We start from the raw sequence: 25,093 nt of genomic DNA on the forward strand, positions 1-25,093 counted from the left end.
GTGGAATTATCATCCTCGTAAATACAAACTCACTAGTAGGTGCGGTTTATTGAGAAGCAAGGCACATGCCCTGCAGCCTGTCTCCCTTCCAAAGCTTTCATCATCCTGGGACACTTCACTCAACTTGGCAAGGTTCAGGTGCTTGATGCGAAGGCTGTCTGGATTCAAGGATCCCTGTGCACCGAGGGAAGTGGAAGGGGCTATGTGTATGTGACCCTCAGGTGTCACTTTCTCTTACAGGGGTTGGTGAACAGTGGGAATGTCTCTCTCCATGCAGCGTGGACTGCCCTTCTGCCTGGCAGTTTCATCACAACACTCCACACAAGTGATATCTGTAAATGAAGACCTGGCACACATTCAGCACAATACCCCACCCACTGTGGATTCCTGGACATGCTAGCTGGAATGAAAGAAGGCTATTTAACTCGGGCTCCCTGGCAGTCTGGTCCACTTGCAGAGCAATATGTGAATTGCACAGCCCTCTAACTGTCATCCACGATTCTGGCCCATCAGCACAAGGATCTATGTGGAAAGCAACGCCCACTGATTTCAGCAGGAGCCTCTCATGAACCCCTGAGGTCATCGTTTCTGACTTTCAAGGAAGTTTGCTCTAAAATACAAATTCTCCTTCACGGGGATCCAATACCATGTAATGAATAAACATGCTGTGGGCTGGCATGCAGATTTCCAGGGGCCCTGTCCTTATGCACAGGCCTCTCAAATCTTCTTAGTTTCCACTGGGGTGAGGGGGGCTCCTCTGCAGAAGGCACACGCCTCCCGAGAAAGTTCACGAGAAAGACGCGTGAATGAGCTCTGATTTCAGAGTCAGTTGAAGTCAAACTATTTAGCTTTGTTTGCTCACGTGAAATGGGACTGCTACACTAAAAGGCTTTCAATAACAGGGGTTTCACCAGGGCTGCGGGCTCCACCCTTTTCCATAAATGATGATGACGCGGGCTGTCTGATATTTGGATCCTGGCATCTGCAGTTTCCCCACCCTGGCCCAGTTTATAGGATGAGTTTTCAGCTTGGTTTTCCTTGGCCAGGATGAAGCAAACGGAATGAAATCTTTAGCCACCTTGACAGATGAGAGCAGCTCAATTTCCTCTAACCAGAAGATATTCTAATCATCCTATTAAAATTGAATTACATGTAATTTTGTTAGGATTTTGCAGAGAAACAAAACTAAGAGGGTTTGGCAAGTCCTAAGATCTTCAGGGAGACTCAACAAGTGGGAGCCCCAGGAGAGCCCAAGGCTTAGTTCTCATCTGAGTCCTGAGGCCTGGGAACCAGCAGAATTGATGGGGAATTTCAATCCCAAGGCCGGCAAACTCCCTAGGAACAGTCACCATTCCAGGTCTAGTCTGAAGGCAGGAAAAATCTCACCTCCCGGCTCAAAGGCAGTCAAGCAGGAAGGATTCTCTTCCTTGGGAGAGAGTTTTTGTTCTATCCGTGTCTCCAACCGATTGGACGAAGCCCACTCTCTTTAGGAGGGCAATCTGCTTTATTCAGTCTGCTGATCTAAATGTTAATCTCCTCCAAAAACACCTCACAGAGACATCCAGAATAATGTCTGATTACAGACCAGGGCACCCTCTGGCCCAGTCAAGTTGACATCCAAAATTAACTATCACAGTAATTAAGGAGCCATTGTTTGTGGCGCACAGCTATGATTAAAGAGCCAAAATTGAGGGGGGGTGGTTCTAATTGAAACATACTGCCCCTTTCAAATAAACACATGCAAGGTGGCCTATTTAACTGAGCTCAGTGGAAACCAGCCTGCTAATACCTCCAGATCCACCCCCACCCCACAGTTTTGAGACGTTATGACTTAGGAATGAATGCGTTGTTTTAAAACTGCTCTTCCTGTATTTTTCTGATGTAGCCGCCTCAACTCTTGTGGAAATAGACTGAGAATAATTCTAAGCCTTCTTCCTGGACTAGGCAAATGAGGCACATAGGGTAAGAAATAGCTTGTCTGGCATCTTAATATTTGGAAAACAAATGTGGCTGCATTTTAAGAACTCAGGATATTAGGTTCTCCCCTTACTGTAAGAGTATCTTACACATGAAGATGATGGCTATCTTAGTTACTAAGGAGCTGGCTAAGAAGCCTGTAGCAAGCACAGGGTTTGAGAGGATATTAGTTTTAAAGGGGGGAACTTCAGTACCTTTCAACAGGTAGCTCAGTTTTCGAGACACTTGGGGCTGAGTTGGAATACCAGGAGATTCTTTGGTAGTTGGGTAGCGTGCTGGCCACCGCTGCTGGTCCACCACCTTCCTGGGGTCTCAGCATGTGAGTGTGCCCCTGCTGAACTTCCAATTGCCAATAACTGCATCTTTTTGCTAACAGCTCCAGAAGCAGCCCCTGACTTATCAGTGATGACAGGGGCTGATGAATATCCAGTTCCCTCACTCTTAAGGTGGGAAGACTCCAAGACTCAGCTTCTATACCCTGGAGTTTTTCTGAGATTAAACTTGTGTCATACACAGTAGCAGTCAGGGCCTGCGACACGTGTGTAAATTTGTGTTCTGCTGTCGCCATCTTGAAATTCTTAAACCTTTTGAACAAAGGGCCCTGCATTTTGGTTTGTACTGGGCGATGCAAATTACACAACCAGTCCTGGTGGTAACTGGCAGTGGTAACACCCCTTTCATTGGTTGTGTTCCCTTCCTTGTCTGATTTCTCCTGTTGGTCTCTACTGTACTTCCTGATAATTTACTTGTCCTTGAATCCTTCGCACAGGGTCTATTTCTGGAAAACCCAAACTAGACTGATAATCTCGAAAATCACTGTAAAGAATGAATGAATGAATGAATGAATGAATGAATGAATTTTATTAAAAGAAAACAGTAATGCACATGGGTTTCATCATCACTAAAAATAAAATCGTGGCTACACCATCTGTTATTAGCATACCATACTGTCTTATCTAAGAGGTTTTGTTAGGAAGTCATACTCAACTAAGTTTCCCAACTTCTCTGTATCACAGACCAAGGGCCCAGGTGAATCCAACATGCAAATATCTCCCCAGAGAAGCAGGGCAATAAGCAGCAGTGGAGTTGACATTTCAACAACGGCTCTGTATGCCATCTGTTTTAAAGAAATTATTTGTCTTTGCCAGCACGTCAAGAACAAGTTCACATAATTTAGGAGCTCCTAAGGCATGTAAGTCCTTGATTATTTACAAGGACAAGATTATCTATAGCCATCAAGTTTCTTTAGTAGCATCCAAGAAAAATTTTTAAAAACATAGGCGAGGGAATTGACCTTTTTGTAGAGGCTAGTAAGGAGGCAAGATATTAGAGTGATTCAATCTTAAGCTGAAGTGGAAGAAAAAGATGTAAGTAAGGTTTCTGGTTCAGAATCAGAGCAGCTCATCAAATCCAGAGCCCATGTATTCTCAGTCTTTATGTCCCCAGGGTCCAGTACAATGCCTGGAATGGAGTCAATGTCTAATAAATATTTAGTGACTGACTGAACTTGGTTTATGGCTGTGCCTGGAGGCTTGAGTGCCAGAGAACGAAACTGACTCACCCCTACCAGTGAAGAAGCTGTAAGTTTTCCCTTTAGTTCTTTCTTATAAACTGGAATTTCTCAAATGGGTGTAACACCATGCAGAGGACCGTCTTGGAGGAAGAGGATGGAGGTGGTGGGTTGGTAGCAGGTGTGGGTGGGACACTGCCCATGACTGGCAGCTCTGGTTCAGGTTCATCTGTAGTACGTGGGGGAGGCAGTACCTGAGAAATGGCTGGAGAACTCTAAGGCCACCTTAGGCCTTACTCTTCATGTGTGAGATTTATGACCAGGAACGTCTAAGACCAAATCTATCCATCCTTAAGGCATGCTTGTCTTCGATATGAATCCTGTCACCACCTTGCGGTGAATTATGGGTGCCAAACCTCATTGTGCCCCACTTTCCTCATCAGTCAGAAAGATGACATCCAGATGACTTGCAGTCTCCAGCAGTGGGCTGAGATCCTGACTCTACTGCTTTCCCCTTTCCCATGTGACACAAGCTTTAGTGCCCTGTGCTTGTTAAATGCAGCTGTCACCAGAAAGGCTAGCCTTTTAGGGCTGCTCACTGGGTAAATGATCAGGACAAAATAGGTTATATAAACCTGTTTTGAAACATTTTAAAATTCCAAATTTTGTTCTGACCAATTTCTGAACATATTTCTTTCTGATTAAGTTGTATAAAAATATTTTTCTGTGGTTCATAGCAGCATTATTTACAATAGTCAAGATACGGAAACAACCTAAGTGTCCATCAATAGACGACTGGATAAAGAAGATGTGAGATATATATAATGGAATACTACTCAGACATAAAAAAAGAATAAAATTTTGCCATTTGCAAAAACATGGATGGACCTGGATGGTCTATCATGCTTTGTGAAATAGGTCTAAAAGGAAGATAAATATTGTTTGTATTTACTTAAATGTGGAACTTAAAAAACAAAACAAATGAATGACTATGACAATACAGAAAGAGACCAATAGATAACAGAAAACAACCTACTGGTTACCAATGGGGTGGCAGAAGTGAGGAGGAGCAAGATAGGATCAGGGTATTAAGAAGTAAAAACTACTAGGTATAAAATAAAACAAGATACAAAGATGTAATGTACACCACAGGGAATATAGCCAGTATTTTATAATAACTTCATATGGAGTATAATCTATAAAAATAGTGAATCACTATGTTGTACACTTAAAACTAATAGAACATTGCAAATCAACTGTACTTCAATTAAAAAAAACATTTTTTTCCTGTGAAAATTCTTTTATCCCTTTTGCATGCAACCTTTCTAGACAAAAAAAAAAAATCTGGGTGATAGTTTATGGATAAAAAAATGTAAAGTTTTGATGATTGACTGAAACACACTGATTTTTGTATCAATGGGAGAAATCAAAGCCCTGGTACCTGGGGAGGACTTGAGGGGGAAGTGGGGGAGAAAGGAATTAATGATGTTTCTTTTTCAGAACTATCCCTGGAAGCTTTCTCCTCTTCCTGAACGAAAGCTCCCCCTGCTACCTTTCCAAGCTGCTGTGAGGGCCCTGAATTCAAACCGAGGTTGAGTATAAGATCACCCTTGACAGCACTAACTATGAGACAGCGAAGGTGGCCCAGCTGCTGTGTTTTCCACACAGATCACTTACAAATGACACTGGTAAACTGATGTCACAGATAAGCAGAGCTGTTTCGAACTGACAACAGTGTCTCTGAAACCAGGAACTGAACTGAATTATCCTAGACTGGGGGGTCCTAGGTGCGGAGTCCCACAGTGGAAAGCCACACTGGGAGCCTGTTAACCTGTACTGTCTGACTAGCAAATACCTTGTTGGGAGTGCCTTAATGACAGCAAACTCCTTGTCTCCAGGAGAACCACATACTGTACACGGGGATGCCCTTCTTATGTGCCAGATCAGTGACTGTCACAACTCTGCCTCAGCACTGGGTGGAGGCATTCAGGTCAAATTCAACTTAGCTCAGAACCCCTAGACGGAATAGCAGAAGTCAACACCACAATCTGGTCTTACTCCACTGTATGGTACCCTGCTGATAATAATTTTGCTATAAAGATGCTTTGGACAGGGCCAAAGCTATTGATTGCACAGAAAAGAGTTACCACAGCAGGTTGACGAGGCTTACCCTTAGAGATGCCTGCTTGTAAGGATGGCCCTTTGCTAGCAGCACCTGAAAACATGGGATTTTGAGACGGTTGCCACCACCCTAACTGATAAGGGTGTCTGTGCTTGAATTGTTTACGCAAACAAACTGGTTTATGCTGAACAATGATTTCCCTTCTGGGGAACTGGTTTTTTTAGCTGAGGACTTTTTTTTTTTAATGGAGGTACTAAGGATTGAACCCAGGACCTTGTGCAAGCTAAGCATACACTCTAGCACCGAGCTATATCCACCCTCCTGGACATGGCATTGTTAAATGTGCTAGGCAAGATGGTGACTGTGTGACCAGCTCCCAGTAAGAATCCTGGGCTCTAAGTCTCTAAGGAGCTGAGGGAGGCAGCATTTCACATGTGATGCCATCTCTTGTCACTGGGGGAATTTTATGTATCCCATGTGATTCCACTGGAAGAGGACCCTGTGCCTGGTTACCTACCTGATGTCACTCCAGGGGCCATTTCCCTTTGCTGGCTTTGTTGTGTCTCCTTTCACTGCGATAAACCATAGCCATGAGTACAACTTAAGAAAGAAAGAAAGATGATATCCCTATTACTTACACGTTATCCACATCCTTGTTAACTACAGTCAGGCAGACCAACAGCTGAGCTCTTGCTAACTCCTGACATGATGTCAAGCACTCATGTGCAAAAAAACTCAAAGATCTGAACAATACTTCAAAGTAGGTCTTGCTAGTTTCTCTGTTTGACACATGAGGGAAGAAGGCTTAGGGAGGTTCTGGAACTTGTTCAAGATCACAGTGTAACTGAGCAGGACCCTATGGGGCCTTCCCGGGACAGATCCCTCCCCCATATCCCCTGCTGTGGCTCCTCCCCGACGTACCTAGATAACAGTATCTGATGCACATGTCCTGAGTTGTTTTACAGATGCTAAAATCCCCACCAAATGGAGAAAGTCAGCTACTTTGATGATCATGAGCAAGTAGCCCCCAGACCTACGGTTGCCTAAGGATGGATAATGTTAACCCCTGTGACCCCACCCTGTTACCTCCCCCATCAACCAATCAGAGAATTGTGTGCAAGCTGATCACAAACCCTAGGACACCCGTCCCTCACCCAGCCTTTAGAAACACTTAGCTGAAACCCCTCGGAGAGTTTGGAGTGTTCCTCGGGCATGAGCCATGCCTTGCTCTTGCTGGGCCCTGCAATAAACCTTTCTCTGCTCCAAACGGCGATGTTTCCTTTTGTTTGGCCTCACTGTGTGTCGGGCACACAAACGTTGAGTTCTGTAACAACAGCATCCGTGAGGTGGCAAAGGGGACCTGGGAGGTAGGCCTACGTGACTGCAAGGCTGGGAGGCTCTGAGAAGGGAATCAACGAAGCACTCTCAAAAACACAAAACTCTAGGCAAATACACGGTGGTGACACTACCATTAGGAACGAGGTCTAAGTTCTGCCCAGAAATTGTTGGATAAGTTTTGCAACTTCTCTAGTTTACTCAGATCCTGGGACTTAAAACACCTTTCTTCCCACAGATTCATGGGCGGTGGGAACTTGACATGGATGGTATTCAGAAGTTCAGGCATACCCTCCTTCCTCAAAGAGTATTAGAACTTTGGGCCAGGAGGAAAAAAAAAAATTGGAGAGCATCTAAAATAAGTCCTTCACCTGATGACTGAGGAAATGGAGATTTGCCGCATTTTGCACTAAGCCATCAATCCGGAACTGGACTTCGGACCCCATCTCATTTGTTTCCTCAGTGCACAGCCTCCTCCTTACCACGTGTCTCTTTTAAAATCAGATTCAACTGTAACCCAGCACATGAGAAGTACTTTGATTTTTTAAATTATGAGTTACAAGGGAAAGAGACCTGTCTTATAGGAGAATCATACACACATAATTTGACATCCTGGAAACATTATGATGCCTGGGTCAATGGTGAGGGGAAAAGGCACCTTTGGAAATGCAATCCACTCATTCGAAAGCAGGGCAGCCGCTGCCCGCTCCAAATGTGCTCTTGTACACACACAGGATTCCTTCCGAATGGGCTCTGAGGGCAGAACACATGGCTGAGTTTCAAATGGGCAGAAAGTCACCTCAAAGCATATTTCCCCTCCATTTGGGAGTTGACACAATTGAGTTACAGGCAGACACTGTTTATCATGGTGGCATGAAAATCTCTCTTCAAATTCCTGCTTTTATAATCAAACAATAACACCTCCAGAGTATAGGTTTGAGCTACATAAGAAACATTTTGGAAACTGATTCAATCCCCCTGGCTTGGCTGTGACAACGTTTCATAACCTGGTAACCTCTCAGCTGTTCCTCCCCCTTCCTGAAAAGCTTTTAGCAGCACCAGAGTGGCAAAGCAAAGATAAAGCAAACATCATCCTTTTATCTGATCTGCAGAATGAGAGGAGCAGGCACTGAACTGCTGGTAAGAAGATTGCTAAATGACTCTTCTCCAATTCCATCAATGGGCTGATGAAAGAAATTAAGACTGACATTGATACGTTATTTTCTCAGGCACCACCAGGCTTTTCTCTCCAAACAGTTAAGCATTAGTTGCATGTCTGTGACTCATTAAAAAGTGCGCAGATCAGTCCATGTTGTAACAGATTTACTACAATGCTTTACTGTCTTTACATCCATTCTGTTCTTCTCTAGCATGTTTCTTGAATAAGGATTCATTCAAGTCAAGAGCACCCTGTTCCCAAGATCTCTTTCCCTCTTTTTCTCAGTTGTGTATTTCATTACACAACTCAGTTTTCGTCATGACGATTAGCCCTCACTCAACCTACCACTCTAGCACTCTACACCTGTCTCAAGCTAAAGTCTTTACTCAAATGTGCCAGACTTACTGCACACAGCACTGGGAATCCCGGTGGACAGAGTGTACAGATCACCTTAATCGAGGCTGTTTTTCGTTAATCATATGTGATTGAGTTCTTACAGTTGGGACAGTGCCTTCCTTCCAAACTTGATTATGGCTTCTGAAAAGCTACCAGCTCCTCTTTGGCAAGATTTTTATTTTTTAAAATCACTGCTTCTTCTCAGTCACTAATTTTTTATTACCTTCATGACTGAGAAGAACTGGTGGCTTTAACAGCACTTAAAACACAGACAGTTCAGCCTATCTGTAATATCTGATCAAGTTGGTTTATCCGTGGTAATATGGAGGACAAAGAGATTAAAATTCAAGAGTTTCCCACAACCTCTCTTTCTAAGGTACTCCTCTGACACCTGATGTGCTTCAGAATTGATGGTATGACTTTCTATTGGTGGTCAGGGACGTGTCCCTTTCCTGCTCTTTCTTCTCTCGGCTGACCTCTCTTCTGGAAATGCTAATGAGCTGCTCAAAGGGCAGACAGGAAGAGGATGGGAGGTGGGGGATGCCCATTCAGCCCATACACGTGTTTTGTTTTGGATGGTACTTTATCTTTTTAAAACAAATGTGACATATACTCTGAACACAAGAGTGTATACAATAAATAGTTATACTGAAATCATCATCATCATAAAAGAATACCCACAACCTACCTGAACAACTCAGTATTTTTTTAAATTTATAGACATAATCTTCAATTTGTATTTTACTTTTAGAAAGGGTATTGTATTTATAAGGTTGCAAAATTAAAGAGGTACAAAACAGCCTACACTGAAAATATTCTCTCATTCTTGTGCCGATACAGCAGACACCCAGGTCTGCTCTCCTGACGCAACCAATAGTACTAGACTCTTGTGTTTCAGTCCTATTCATGCCAATAATTATGTGTGTGTGTGCACGTGTGCATGCATGTGTGTGTATAAAATCATATTCACGTCTGCATTTAAATGTTTTACTATATATGTATGTGTTAAGGTCCTTTTTCCCTTTTTAAAAAGAATCAAGCATACCACAGGCACTATTCTGCTTCTTGCTGTTCTCATTTAATAATACATCTCAGAAGTTGTTCCATATGAGTAAAGACCTTCCTTATTTCCTTTTTACAGACATATAATATTCCCTTATCAGAATTCATTTAACTAGTATCCTATTAATGGACATTTGGTTCATTTGGGATTTTTCCTATTACTATAAACAATGCTTCGGTGCATGCATAATTTCTCATATGTGCAAGTATGTCTGTAGGATAAACTATTTAATTGAAATTATTTAATAGCATTAAATACGTGTGACTTTTATTAGATATTGCCAAACTGTCATCTGTTGAGGTTGTCCTAGTCCCCTCTTACCTGCAGTGTATGAAGATGCCTCCTCCCTCACAGCCTTGCCAACAAAGTTTATCTTCAAACTTTTTAATCTTTTCCAATGTGATAGATAGAAAATGGGACCTAAGTGTGGTTTTTAATGTGTGTTTCTTTTATTATGAATGCATCTCTTTTATTACAAATGCATGTTTCTGATCTCTTTCTATTGTGTGTCTTTTTCTCTGACCCTCTTCTGCCTCCTCCTTCTACTTTCAAGGACCCTTGTGATGAGCTGGGTCCACCCCAGTTCCAAGGTCAACAGCTCAATCTTTTCCAGCCACGTTTGCACCCCTTCCACTACATCCTTCTCCCACTCCTCCCTCTCCATAAGGCAACCACATTGTTGGATTTCATGCTGTTCATTAATTTGTTGTGGGTTTTTGTTTCTGTAATTACAGAATATGTGACATTTGATTACATTTATGTATAGGTATACATGTAGAGGTGTCTAGGTTTATGATGTAAAAATGTATTACTGTGGATACTAGTCAAAAAAGTTTGAAGGCATGGCTCTAGAAAAACCCTGGGCAATGTAAACCACAGTGACCATGGCAACATTGTCATAACAGCAACAAATGGAAAACAACCCAAATGTTCATCAATAGTAGAAAGGATAAATCAAATCTGAAGTAATTCTGCTATGGAATACTATACAGCAGTGAAAACCAATGAACTACAACTGCATGCACCATCGTAGATTCATTGCAAAAACAATGTTGACAGAAAAAAAGCCAACTGCAGTAGAATAGTTACAGTATGACTCTATTTGTATAATGAGCAAAACTAAACAATAGTGTGGTAAGACTATACAAATGAAAGTGAACTCTATGTGAAAAGTATAAGACTATATGTATGTGTACACACACACATATACATACATATATATATATACCACAATTTCTGTATCCGTTCATCCGTTAACAGACCACTTAGGTTGTTTCCTTATCTTGGCCATTGTGAATAATGCTGCAGTGGGCATGAAGGTGCAGATACCTCTTTGAGAGAGTGATTTTATTTCCAAAAAGAACTATCATACAATCTAGCAATCCCATTTCTGGGTATACATCCAAGGAAATAAAATCACTATCCTTAATTGTAGATTTCTTTTTATTTATCTTGCTTGGAACTGATCAGGCTCCTGAATCCCAGGTTGGTAACTTTCTTCAACTCTGCAAAATTCTCAGCCACTAATATTGTTTTTATCCTGTTCATTCTTTTCTCTCCTTCAGGACCTACAATTAGATGCATGTGGATTTCATCACCTTTTACTTAATTTAACCTCTTTTTCATATCACCTACATCCTTGGCTCTCTGTGTCGCATTTTAAAATTTTTCAATTGTATCTTCTAGTTCAATAATTCTCTCTTCAGTAGTGATAAATATTATTCTAATAACTTTTACTTTATTTGAAGTTCTATTTTTTAAAATCTTGTCTTTAAAAAAAAATCTGACTGCTCATCTGTTCCTTTGTTAACTTTCATTTTCATTTTTATTTAAATGCAGTAAATATTTTGGGTTTATATTTTCTAGTCCGCAGTCTTCGCAGGAATCATTCTATAGCTTGTTGGTTTTTTCTGATACTCACTAATGAAGTCATTTTCCCCTTATGCTTTTTGTGGTTTTCTATTGTGAGTTAATTTTCTTTGGAAATTTATCTGTATATAAATTTTAGAGTAGATGCCTTAAGAGAGGATTTGAGCTGGATTCTGCCAGAATCTTAGGAGGACTACCACCCTGATCCTGCGTTTTTTCTTTTTAAACTTTTCATTATGATACATTTGAAGTATTCTCAGACAGTGCAATGTACCCTCATACACCCACTGCCCAGCCTTAAAAATATTTCTGTCCTGCCACTCTTGTTTCATCCCATCCCCGTCCCAGTTTCTTCTCTGGAATTCTTAAAAGCACACTTTGGACCATTTAAAAATTTCAAGATGGGGGCTTAGGGACACAAAGAAAGAGTGGATTAATTCCCTGATCCACCTGGGTGTGAGCTAATGACTCTGGATCTTCAGAGGAGACATGTTTTCCTTTTTTCCAGCCAGACCTAGGACTGAGTTGTGGCTGAGTCAGGAGCTTTTCCCCACTGTCTTCCTCTGTAGGGTGGGTTTGTCACCTTGCTCGCAGGAATCCAGCTTTATGCTGGGCGGGGAAGGGATGCTTTCAGTCTAACATCTCACCCTGCTCAGGCCCTAGGCTTTCATTATGTCAACAGTCCTGTTCCTTAATACCACACTCCAGGTAGATCGACCAACTTCCAGTTCATCCAGGTCTGAGGGGTTTCCTAGGATGTGGGACTTTTGATGCTAAAACCAAGGAAGTCCCAATCAAACTAGGACAGCTGACCACCCTAGATCAAAGTCAACAGACCAGCACATACCCCGTGGAGCAAAGGCTGCCTATAGCAGTCTCTCCCCTGTGGATCCGAGCTTCCTTGCTGTCCCTAGCCTCTGATGAATTTTTGCCTGCAGCTCAACCATGCATTTAAGAAAATATGTATATTTTAATATTATATTCTATACTTTCAGATGTGACATTCGGTGAAAGAATTTTGAAATTCTTATTTGAAATATTGCCAGATAAAAGGAAGTAACTGAAGATTTACTTTTCAAATTGAGCCCCCATGTTAAAATGTATCACCTGTCACATAAAAATTTAGATTTTTGGCTTCTGTTGAGAAATGGAAAGTCTTGGCTACATAGAGCCAGGCTTCTACGGTGACAACTGGGATTGACAAGCAGCTACTCCCCTAGGATGGTCGTGTTCTCTCTCCTCCTCTGCACTCCCATCACTCATATAATACATGCATGTGAGAGTCAAGCCCAGCCCACTCACTCATCAACCCGAGAGCTTGAGTTTGCAATCCCTGACCAAGAGATCTACCAAAGGGATCTTGGCTCTCTGGTGCCTGCAAGGCGACCAAAAAAGTACCTAGTCATCATTTGGCATACTTGGGGGTTTATTTAACTTGATGTCACAGTTATGGACCAAGCTGGGTTTGGATGATGGCTCCACTCCACACCAGCCATATTGGTGAGCAACGGACATCACTTTTCGGGACATCCATTTCCTCACTGGCAAAGGGTGACCACAGTCCCTAATTTACAAGGCTGATGTGACAATAAAACAAGACCACATATATACAAGCACTTTAGCCAGTGTTCAGTGTATAGAAAGTTCTTAATAAAGAGTGGATATTAGTATAATATATACTATTGTCTGACTTCTTTCTGTCACATTGGCAACTTTCTGGTTCAGGGGCTGAGTTACTCCGCTGTTTGATTTGGTTTTGGCCCCCCAACTCTTCCTTACTATGCCATAAGCCACATGCACACATTCTTACATTTACTTTAAGTGAATTAATTGTCTTTTAAGAAATTGAGGGAACTGTGTAAAAAAGAACTCTCTGTACAGCTATTTCGGATTCCTCAACCGTGTACTATAGAGCAACAGGCTTTGGAAAAATGTGGGATAAAAGACAAAGTTAATTTCATGTGTCCACCTATTTCCTGTTCAGGGGTTCCTTTCCACTATTAGCACTTTGATTAATCAGTGCCAGCCCCCTGGGCTTCCTGTCTGCCTCTGCCCCAGGCAACTGAGATCCTCGTCTGAGGAGCACCACCCTTATCTTTTCTAAATGTCCAACCATTTCTTCCTGTGCTTTTCAGTTTCCTGGCAGGAGGATGTACCTGCCTCATGGCTCATTCCTCAAGGGTCTTGCTGGTGCTAACCTGAGAGAAGCACTGCAGCTGTCAATCAGTGACACTCAGTGGGCATCCTTCCCAGACACCAGCTGTATTACAAGAATCAACTGGAGCACCTGCACCCAAAGGAGTTACCAGGGGGTAGGAATTTTACGTACATCCTGGTAGACTTCCAGGAGAGTTCCTTTGGGACAGAGAGCCCTTTGGCAACCCTAAAATCATCTTGGCTGTCCATCTTTTTTTATAAGAACTTTTTTTCTAATTTTAAAATTTATTTTATTTTATTATGATTTTGTTAATGTAGGTACTGGGGATTGAACCCATGACCTCGTGCATGCTAAAATACACTCTACCACTGAGCTATACTCTGCCCCCCATCCATCCTTTGACATGAATACCTGACTACTCATCACAGCCCACCAGTCATGAGGAAACAGTATGGAGACGGGTGCATTTGGTTGGTCCAGGGCTAAGGGAGAGAAATGAAAATGTGCTTCTATTTTAAAAGTCCAAGCATAACCATCATAGTGATTGGATGGGCACTTCTTGTTGTGCTAGTCTTCAAGAAAAAAATCTCCATAGTCCATGTACTGTCTGTAGGATGAAGTTTAAACATCTAGGCCTGGCTTTTGAGGTCTCCACAGTACGGGCCCATCCCACAAAACCACCTCTATCTATACCTCATCCTCAAGAATGACCCTCTACTCCAGGCAAGCCGACTCCCCTTCCCTACTGTGTGCCGTATTCCTGTCTCCAGCACTTTGCTGTTTCCCTTGAGCTGAAGGACATCTCTGTCCTCCTTGCTGATGAAATCCTACCTCTTGGGAAGGTGGTTTCCAAACTTTGCTGCATATTGGAATCACCTGGGGATCTTTACAAAATACTAGTGCCTGGCTCCCGTCCCTAGACCTTGTGATTTAATTGTTACGGGTTGTGACCTGGGCATCAGCATTTTTAGAGCCTACCCGGACGATTCTGAAGTGTTGCAAAGTTTGGGAACCACTGGCATAAATGGCAAATGCTCTTAAATTTCAGTATCCTACTCGCCCACTCTTGTCTTTTCCTTACAGATGAACACCGACATTCCTGGCTTCACTAAAGGCAGGCTCCACACCCTGCTCTGTGTGCTCACATGTTTGCAGAGTGAGCCTCTATCTTACCAGTGATCACATTGCATCAGACTTGTTTGTTTGCTTTTCTGTTTCTCTACTAGATTGGAGCACACAGCATGCAGGAACTGTGTCTTATTCACTTCCACAGCCCCAGGCTCTAACCCAGAGCATGGCCTGGAGAAAATGCTCAATATAGGTTTGGTGAACTAAATAGAACTCAGCTCCCTGATGCAATCTAGACAGCAAATATGTTATAGAAATAAAAAAAGGCAAAATTTCAACTCTCAAAGTCTACAATTCTCCCTCTCTCTAGTGAAGAAACAGAGAAAGGGAATCATAGACTAGAATTTAGTTTGCTTATATATACAGAAGTCTCCACCAAAGCCTTAACTCATGACTACCTCTGGTATTCAAAGGAAAGCCCTCATAAGGAGCAAGTTGACAGACGACAAAAACAAAGGACCAGCCACAGGGAGTGAGATACCAGAAGGGTGATATGTAATATTCCAAGCACAGGACTTGGTACAAAGTAGATACTCAATGGATGGAAATTAATACTACCATTTCTAGTCCTTGGTCAAAAGGACACAGTCCTTTTCCATGTGTCCACCTTCAAGACTGGTGGAATGGATATTTCAGGTTGCCAGATGCAAAGCTCCCTCTTTGTTTCTTGGAGTTATAAACAGGTAAACTCAATGCCCCCACAATAGAAACTTCCTTGCCTGAGCTATTACTCTATGGTACCTCTTAGATGTCATTTGTATATTTGGAAACGCAGAATGTTATCATCCTGGGAGGTATTAATATAAGATCCAAATTATATAAAACTGCTCCATCCTATTCCTCACCTGCAGGTATGATTATCTAAGTCGTTTCCAGTTTAGTGCCAGTCTTAGTCGTCAACAGTCTCTCAAAGTTGTTTGTGAGGGCATCTGCACTTCCCACTCGCATTTTGTTTTGATCATCAATAGCTCACTCTTTCTACAATTAAGCATGCTATTCAAAATGTAACATCTGACTCAAATAGTCTTCCACTCAACAAGCTGTGAAAGTCTGAACAACTTTCTGAGATGTTTTAATTTTATTTCTAATATAACTGTCATTTCCTGCACTTTACATTTCTAAATTTTTTCAAATTTTCCCAGTGGGGAAAATTAGTAATATTCTTGAAATAAGACAGATAATTATCAAGGGCTTTAATTGGTTGGCAGCTACAGTACTGGAAGCCCTGGTGCCCCGTTGGTTTTAATTTTAGAGAAAGGAAAATTCTAGATGCACTGTATTCCATTGAAGATTTATTTGAACCTCTACATACTTTGTGAATGACCAATTATATATTTACTCATAAATACGGTGGTGGCAAACTAATCCAAGTTCAATACATTTTCTCAAAAAGTTACTCAAGGTTAACTGCACAAATAGAGAACAGTGGTAGTTCAGATCATGCAAAACAGAAAGTAGGCATAAATCATTGAAATTAATTATATCTTTCCCACCAACTCTCCAAATTTATTTTCCTTTGGCTTTCTTAAATGACAGTGAAAATTTGTTTGTGTTCCTATCAAGGAGATAACCTTGGTAGGGGTAAGCAGCAGACTGAGATGGCTACATGTTCCCTAATATTCATTCTCTCTTTCTTCCTGAGTTAAAAGAACCTCTATTTTTTCTTTTCTTTTTTTTTTTTTTCTCCTTTCTGGACATATGGCCTTCTGCCTGGAATAATGTTTTCCATGCTATGTGACTCAGCACCAGCCCCTGGGCTGACAGCAGAAGGATGGGTCAACTGCTGGAAGTGTTCTTAAGGAGATGAGCCACAGCCCTCCTCATTCCTTCGTCATTCCTGCTGGTTGGAAAGTGGACATAAAGGATGGTTTTCAACAGCCATTTTGAACCAAGAAGTGACCTTGGGAATGGAAATCATGTGAAGCAGAGAGACAAGATAGGAGCCTGGCACTGTCCTATCAGCTTGGACCTCCCTCTGGACTGTCATGTGTGATGGCGAGAAATTTCTATTCTTATTTAAACCACTGTACTTTTGGGTTTTCTTCACCCTTGTCTTAACCTAACTCTATTGGTACTAATACTTAGAGAAATCCAGTCTTATATTTAAAAATAATCATGGGCTGGATAATTCAAAGTATATAATCCACGTATGGACAACAACTGTTGACCATACTGTATTGGGATTTTAATACAATAAAGTAGGTTCTAGAGTTCCTTTCATTCAAATGCAATAAATACCTAGGTCCTGGCTCTTATTCTCCATGAAACTGAGGTACTTGATTCGAGAATCTGTGAGGCCCTCCCCTTTCTATTTTGAGAAACCACAGCTACAGACACTGTGGCATCAGGCCAGGCCTTCTCTCCTCTGCTGGGTGAAGAAGCTGCCACATTTGCTGACCCTCACTGCACCTGGTGTATAGATTCCTTGACAGTGATAACCATGTATCATTTGACTCCTTTATCCCTTCTACCTCTATCAAACTCCACACTGGACCATTATTACCATGGATTAGGTGCTTTATGGGTAGATGGTATAAGGTTGTAAGAACCAGGTCTATGTCTTACAGAGGTAAAAATGGCCATGGTACCAGCTGATCCAAATCTTCTCTATTTGACTCAGCATAATCTTGTCTCATTTCTTCCCCTTCAGGCAGGCCATCTCTCAAAAGTAGGCTTATAGGACAAGGTAACTCAATGTCCCCCAGCATGACTTCTTGTGCTATACATTGTCTGAAATCAGGCTAATTCCTGTCCTTTCTCCTTCACCCTATAATTTGCTCAAACCACTGATGTGAGTGCCTGAAACTTTAGCTCCCAAGAGTAGCTCTTAACTAGAGGTAAAACTTTTCTTGAATCTTTGTTAAAATGCAAACACATGACCTGAAAAAAATACCTGTTTAATCCATGGCTCCACTGACATGAGTTAGTTCCCTAGCTTAGCTAGCTAAAGCCTAGGAAGGAAAAGGAGTAAGAAAGTGAAATCCCTTGGGAAAACAGAAATAAGGTGGTTTATGGTCTGTTAAGTAAGTCAAAGGGGGTACTTATTGAGTATCCATTACCCTCCTGCTAATGCATTAGCTGCTGGCTAAGACTAGTTTGGGGAGGGATGGAAGAAGGATAGGAAGAGCCCTTGGAGACAGTTCTGCAGGTGGCAGAACACCAAGGCCACTTCACAGAGCTAACCAAAGAAAGCTCGATCCTCAAGATCCTCAGGACTAGATCATGTCCCTTGTCACAACCTCTGGTGGTGGGAGCCAGAAGAGCTTCTTTAGAAGAGACCAGGAGTACAGCCAGCCAATAGGGGGAGAGGAAACTAATTTCATTCAACCATGGGGCACTGGAACATTTGTCCACTGGGCAACTGGACAGATTGTTCTTTGTAACTCTTTTAGATTTGGGGAAAATACCATGTATCCTTCACTTCACCAGAGTCTACCAGGCAGCCTTGTTTTCTTGGTTAGTTATCATTTAATTCTGCTTGGCTTCTTCCTCAAACTCCTCTAAAGAGTTTTTTTTTCCTTTTTAAAGGAATTTCCAAATCCTTTGCCTCCTCTTAGGAGATAATTTTTGATGCTATCGTTGGCTGATGTTTTTAATATGAGACAATGTTATTTGAATTCCTACTGATCATTTAATCCTATTACATAATTAGTGTAATACGTTGGGTGAATCTATTACAGTTAAATAGCAAGAAAGAACAATTAGAAATATAGCGTTTGTCATCATTTATGTTAATACTTCTATTAAGCTAGTCTATTCATTTGCTTGTTGCTTATTAACATGAAAGTCTGACATTTATTTGGGCAATTTTAAAGAAAAAAATCTAGTTGTATTACTTAACTTAATTCATGAATCTTGAATTTCAATATGGAGTAGGTTTAATTAACAACAATATCTTGTCTTGTGATCAACTCATAACATTTTGATTAAACCAACATGATTATCCTTAACTGCAGAAATGTAAACATTCAGATTCACAGTTTTGCTGATTGTTGCTCTTTGTCAAAGACATTATTTGATGTTTGGTTGGAAGGAGAACATATTTAGATCTGCTCAACTGCTGTGATTGAAAATATTCTATGGTTGTAAACATTGTGGGGACATGTGGCAACACTTAGTGTAGACAAAACGAAGAACACTGGGATTCTCAGGGTGCTAAAATAAATATTTTCAGTTATTTTTGTGCAATAAAGATAAATAACCATTTGATCTGTTGAGTCTCACTTAGTCTTGAAATGGGTGAACTTTGTAAAAGGCCTGTGGTAATATTATCGGTTGGCTAACTCACGGACTATTTTCAACCCTGTTCTCTTTGCTACTTCATGCAGCAAGGGAAAAGCAACATACTGACTTTCCCAGCATCCTTTGAAGCTAAGATTGGCTTTATGACCTGGTTTGCATTGATGATATGTAAAGTGAACTCTATGGGGGGGGATCCTGAAGGAACTTTTCCTTATCCTTTGTGTCCTGAATGTAGCTGGGATGCCTAGAGCGGCAGAAATCACTTTGCAACCAGAAGGGACAAGCACAGGGATAAAAACCAGGGCTTTGGATAACATAGTTCGGCTGCTTCTCCTCTTTTATGTTTGCCTTCCGCCACACTTTCAATTATAAATGATGATTAAATGACTTTAACACTTAAGTAATGGCAAGTCAGTTTTGTTGTTACTTGCTGCCAATAGCAGCTTATTCAGAGAGATCTCCCCCAGTATGAGGAGATGGGTCTACAATCATGCGAAGATCAAGTCAGTTCTCTGTCAGAAACAGAGTCCAGATTTACTTCCCTGAGAGTCATTTAAATCAGCCCTTTCCAGCAGAAGTCTGTGTGATGATGGAAATGTTCAGACAGACCATACAGAATATGTAGACATGTGGCTAGTGCAACCGAAGAGCTGAATCTTTAATTTTATGTGGTTTTAATTAATTTAAATGGAACCTGAAATAAGTATATGGGACTACTGCCTACCATGTCAAACAGCACAGATCTAAAGAATTGCTAGTCTGTAAAAAATGCTTAGATTACTGTAGCTCTCTTGAAGAAAACTCAGCCTCTACCTTTACGTATGTTACCGTACAAGCTGAAGAACAGCTCATTACGGAAAATGGATGGCTCAGTGGGGCTTTACACAGTGCCATGTTTGAAGGCTGCTGAACATTTAACTTGCATATTGGCTAACTACGCTGAACTGATACCAATTTAAGCTTTTTACATTGACAGCTGTATTGAAGGATGTCTTTCTGAAATAATAATCTTATACAGGCTCCACTCTTTTAGCTGTTTGTTAAGACTTTTGTATTTTCAATTACAAATGAAAAGGATAATAATGATGTGCCAGTCTCATTAAGCTGCGGGGGTACAATAACTCTCTGAGCTAAACTGTAAATTATCGTTGGCAGAAGACTGCTGAGCGTGCTAGAAAATCAGCCACAAAATGTCCCAAGATGGTGCCGGGAGTGGCGGATGCTGAGAGCTGAAAGGGCAGGAGCAGTGAACACTGATTCTACCAGAAGCCAGAAAGCTGTGGGGCTGTTGTGCCCCAGAGCCTGGTCTGGAGTACTCTCTACTACACTGAAATGTGATTTGAACACACAACTCTCTCATGCCTGGCTGCTTTGTGTAAAACTAAATGTTCACCATGCTTGCCTTCGCCGCTAGTTTTAGAGCCCAAAGAACAACTAAGTTTGCAAGTGTCCGAGGTGGCCCAGAGCTGTTAAAGTTATCACCTCTTCCATCTCCTGAGAAGGATCGCGGTCACAGACAGCTACTCTATTACCAGTTACCTCCTGGCTGCTGAAAACAGGTCAGCAAAATCCCTTTGTGTCGGAAACTTGAGTTCCCTCAATGTAGGCTTAGGCAAAACTTTAGGAAGGAGCTGACAAGCCAAACTTGCCTCAAGGAAGGGATGCAGAGATGGGACTATCTGTAATCAGGGCTCTAACAGAAATGATGAAGAAAATGAGCTGAAGATTTTGGCAGGCCGTATATACCTCATCTACTCAGTTCTATGTGTAAAACATATTCCATTAAAAAAAGACTCAATGTAGGAAAGCCACCACTCCACAGTTTTAACCAACAGGAGTTGCACAAGGTGCTTCCTGAGACAATTATAGAAACTGGATCAATTCAAAGTTGATTTTCTCCTCAGAGAGACATTATTTTCACCCAGTCTCATTTTCATTTTATATTGACAAGGCCACACTTCTCATCAGTTTGCACTTCATTCCTCTGCAAACAGCTATGTTTTCTTCTTAGGTTCTCCTTTGACCACTTATTTTATGATAGCTTCCAATGTCTAAGAAGATAAAAGTAGTCATGTTTGAGAAGTTAAAACCTGGTCCCAGTAGGGGGAGGCATAATATGTGGTCTTTAGAAACACGCTGTGTCTGAAATAAGGTCGCATGTAGAAAACATCTCATTTAAAGACATATGGAGACATGCATTTTTACCTATGCTGTGGCTCTGAAATGCAGAATCTGCAGCTGTATCTTCCTCATCCTCTTGCAGGTGTTCACTTGCCTCTTTTATCTGTAGTAACAAGGAAATACTGTGAGTTCTCGTGTATTATATAAAATAGATCGTTTGCAACCCTCAGTATTGGTACCTTCCATAACAAACATGTAGGGGTGTGTGTGTGTGGATGGGGTATGTGTACATATAAGTTTATATTTTCTTCATCCCACTTGTCCTCACTCTATCACTTGGCTTTATTACAGGTTTTAATTACAAGAGCATATTTTCCAGACTATAACTCTGGCTCTGAAAGCAAGGATTTACAGGGTACCTGATTCTATGTAAGACTTTTGAGATAACAGCTTTGGTGTTGTTTTGTTTTTAATACTTAATAAAGTCAGTAACACGGAACTGTTAAGAAAAATTAAAGTCTAAGGAAATATAATTCTTCTAGAGACAGTAACTTCCACCACAAGTTATTTTAGTAAGAATAAAGAAATATACTCCGATCTCTTGACCCTTTCCTAAAATATAACTCTCTAAGAAAATGTTATTTTGTTGTTGTTCTTTCCATAATGAAATATGAGGCGACTACAATGTGTGCTCAGTGAACTAGAGAGGTGACACATTTATCTAGATTTTTTTTTCAGGTCAAAATTCCCTTTACATTTCCACTGGAATATCCAGATGCCGAATGCTATAGCATCAAATGGAACTCTAGCAAGAATCTAATAAAGTCACACTATTTTACAAATGAGAAGTCTGACATCCAGCAAGTTTCCTTAAACACATTGAACTATGCCAGTATAGACTTGGCTGCAAGGTCAAGACGGCTCGAGGTCCTTGGCAGAATGACCCTAACTAGCTCTTTTAAAATACATCCCAGCCAGTTACCTACGCAGCCAAAGATAATCATGTGAACTGTGCCATGAATGCAGTAGGGGTACACTAGAATTTGTCAGTGGATCTGCTCAGGGGCTTGAGTTGAATGCTAACCAACTATTGTTTTATACTTGCAATTTAGAAAGTCATATGCTTGCTTACTGACTTTGAGCTAGATTTCACTTTCTACCTCCTAATTTTCATATATAATGAAATAAGACCAATGATTTACATTCCATGGCTATGGGCCCAATATCAGAATGTAACTGATGCTTAATTCAGACATACTGATAGCCGGAAGATGGCAAACTCAAGGGAGTACGTAGATGGAGACTGAATCCTCACAAGGACAGTATTAAGGGTTGACTATACAGAGGTCATGCTTCGTTGCTTTCTTTCCCCATCAGCTGTCTATTCTGTGGGCACTGTCTTGTTTGTTAGAACTTCCTGAGGGAAGGAAGTTAGAGGATGGAGGAGGAAGAGCTACATCAACCAGTTCTGTATCTGGTGGTGCACATTTATGGATGGCAGATGGAAAAGCTCTACAAGCATCAGCAAGGCTAACGCGTTACTTACTTGCCTTCCAAAGTTGACTTAGCTCTGAGACCTCTGTGTGACAAGGCTACCAAAAGACCTAAAAGGAAGGATACTCCAAACACCTTAATTTCCTTTAGGAATCCAACAGGAACTTTCTATCCTCATTTATAGAAACATCAAGCAAATCTATTTATATTCTTGGCCCATTCCAACACTTACGACAATATGTTCCATACTTCTCCACACCTGTTATGTAAAATAGTATTTCCTTTGGGTGTTTCTAAATCAACTGATTTTATACTTGAAAGGGTGCCATGTTAACCTGCTGGAATGTGGGTGAATCATCATCTCCACCGGCCTATGAAATTCTGAACTAAGGAATCCAATAATTAGAACAAGGCTGTCATCTTGGAGATAAAGGAAAAGAGGCTCAGAGAGGGTTAGTGATCTGTTCAAGGTTACAAAAGGATTTCAGTTTTAGAGTGGGTGGGCACTCCTGACCCCTTTTCATTGCTGTCACTTAATATTTCGGAGTGTGCCATATTGTAATCATCATCCTTTCTAGACCTTACCAAGAACTACTGTATCTTTTTTAGTGTCTGGCAATTAGATAGGTAGGCAGTCTTCCAAATATACATAAACTATATTTTTATTTAAGAGTAGCCAAAAATGCTCTGTGTGTGTGTGTGTGTGTGTGTGTGTGTGTGTGTGTGTGTGTACAAACGTGTAAGTGCCCTGTTTCTCTCCCCTACTTGTTCCCTAAGCCTTCTCTGGCACTTAACCAGCACCTTTCTCCAAGCATCACATTTAAGAAAGAAAATAAAAACCATCTTGAGGTCCTACCTGTCAGCTCCTTGTTAGAACTTTACTAGAACTTCAGGTGCTTAACAGCAAATGTTAAATGTGGCCTCTTGGGGGTTTATCAGAGGAACTGGGTTTAGACAAGGCCCCTAGTTCCTTATGCTCTTCTGGGCTAATGACTTACAAGGAGCAGATGACCCATGAGAAGAAATTTTGAATTCGAAGGGGACAGATGAAGAATCAACAAAGGAATGGAAAATGGGGGAGTGTCTTAGAATAGCACACTTGTCAGCTCTAATTATCCATACAAATAGATTTCAATGCAAAGTGGTGAGTAATTAAAAAAAATCCATTTGCCTATGGAAATGAGGGGCATAATTTATTTTGGCAGCTGATTCCCCTTGTTAATTATATTTTTCATAGGCTGAAATTAAAATTAATTTTCACTCTTGATTGTACAGTGGCTGGGTGTTGGTGAAAGGTTGTGGAACCTTCCTGGGGGCAAGTGGCCGCCAGCTCAAGATTAAGAATCTGCCGAAGACAGGCACAGGTGGGACCACCTTCTGGTGGCAAAGATGTGAATGCACAGATCGGAATGGTCACAAAGCCAAGAAGTTTGGCTCAGCAAACAATGGTGGTTAGAGATTGAGAATTTTTTCAGCCACTGCTCTACCAGGAACAGATACAAATTAATGTCAGTTGATGTCCCATTTGTTAAGAAGTAGGAGGTGACTCGTAGGCAATAACTCTGGGCTATGTTTGGCTTCAGTTTGCTGTCAGTACTTTGGCCATCTTCTAATGGTGCACCTCTCTGCAACTCTCGTCCATCTTTTGAGCTCTGCAGTTGTAGTCAAGAACTGTACAAAATACCACTCTCTAACAGGTAATCATTAAATGTCACTGTACCCATTATATTCTAGTGACCTCTGCCATTAGAAAAGGCTGAGAGCTTACAAAGGACACAAGAGGAAGAAAGGGAGACAATAATTGGCTGCTGACAAATACATATACACAACTGCAGAACAAAATCCAGAATTTGGGGACACCTTCATTTGGAATTCTGCATAGATTTCTTTCGTGGATCATCCTAACATGAATTTCTTCCCAAGAAAACAGTTTGATGTTAAAGCTCATTGAAAAGGAAAAGAACATAATGAACCTCTGTGAGAGGAGAGGTAATCTTTGGAGGGAAACCTCCTGGAAGGCATTACCTTTAGAAAATGCAGTCATTTAGAAAACTTTGCAGGAGGAGAGCAAAAGCTGCATGCTTCCTATTAGCGTCCAAATAGCATTTAGAACAGGATCGTTCAATTAAAGATGTTAAAATTATAAATTTTTACAGAACTTAATAAGATGATAACAATTTCTGTAATTATTGTCCTATTTTATGCTACTTTATCACCAAAGCACAATTTTAATGGGATTGTATTTGATACTTTTTTATTAGCATATGTGCTTTCTTCAGACTATGTGACACTGGGTAAAGAGAATACTCCTAATTTAAATTAAAATATCTATATTAAAATGGTCATCTCTTTCCAGTGCCTGGTGAAGGTATATGGTCTCGTTAATTCTGTTAATAATTTTTATTTTGTCTGGTGACAGTTACATAGGAGCCTGGAGCTGTCTTCCTTTGAGACTTCTCATTTCAGAAAACTATCTAAACCCACAGGTAGGACGGACTTCCAACATGTAGTGCGTAGAG

The 25,093-nt window shown here is 41.1% G+C and overlaps 1 protein-coding gene across 13 annotated transcripts in view; it reads right to left on the reverse strand.

Moving 5' to 3' along the window:
* Positions 1 to 25,093, reverse strand: part of NCKAP5 (NCK associated protein 5) — a 918,970-nt gene that overhangs the window by 76,673 nt on the left and 817,204 nt on the right. For all 13 annotated transcript variants that reach the window (XM_064484702.1, XM_064484710.1, XM_064484704.1 and 10 more), the window contains one exon: positions 21,165 to 21,243. In XM_064484702.1, the coding sequence (XP_064340772.1) occupies positions 21,165 to 21,243 (79 nt within the window). The remainder of the gene's footprint in view (positions 1 to 21,164; positions 21,244 to 25,093) is intronic.

This window comes from Camelus dromedarius, chromosome 4 (assembly GCF_036321535.1).
Source record: "Camelus dromedarius isolate mCamDro1 chromosome 4, mCamDro1.pat, whole genome shotgun sequence".
In the NCBI taxonomy this organism is placed as follows: Eukaryota; Metazoa; Chordata; class Mammalia; order Artiodactyla; family Camelidae; genus Camelus; species Camelus dromedarius.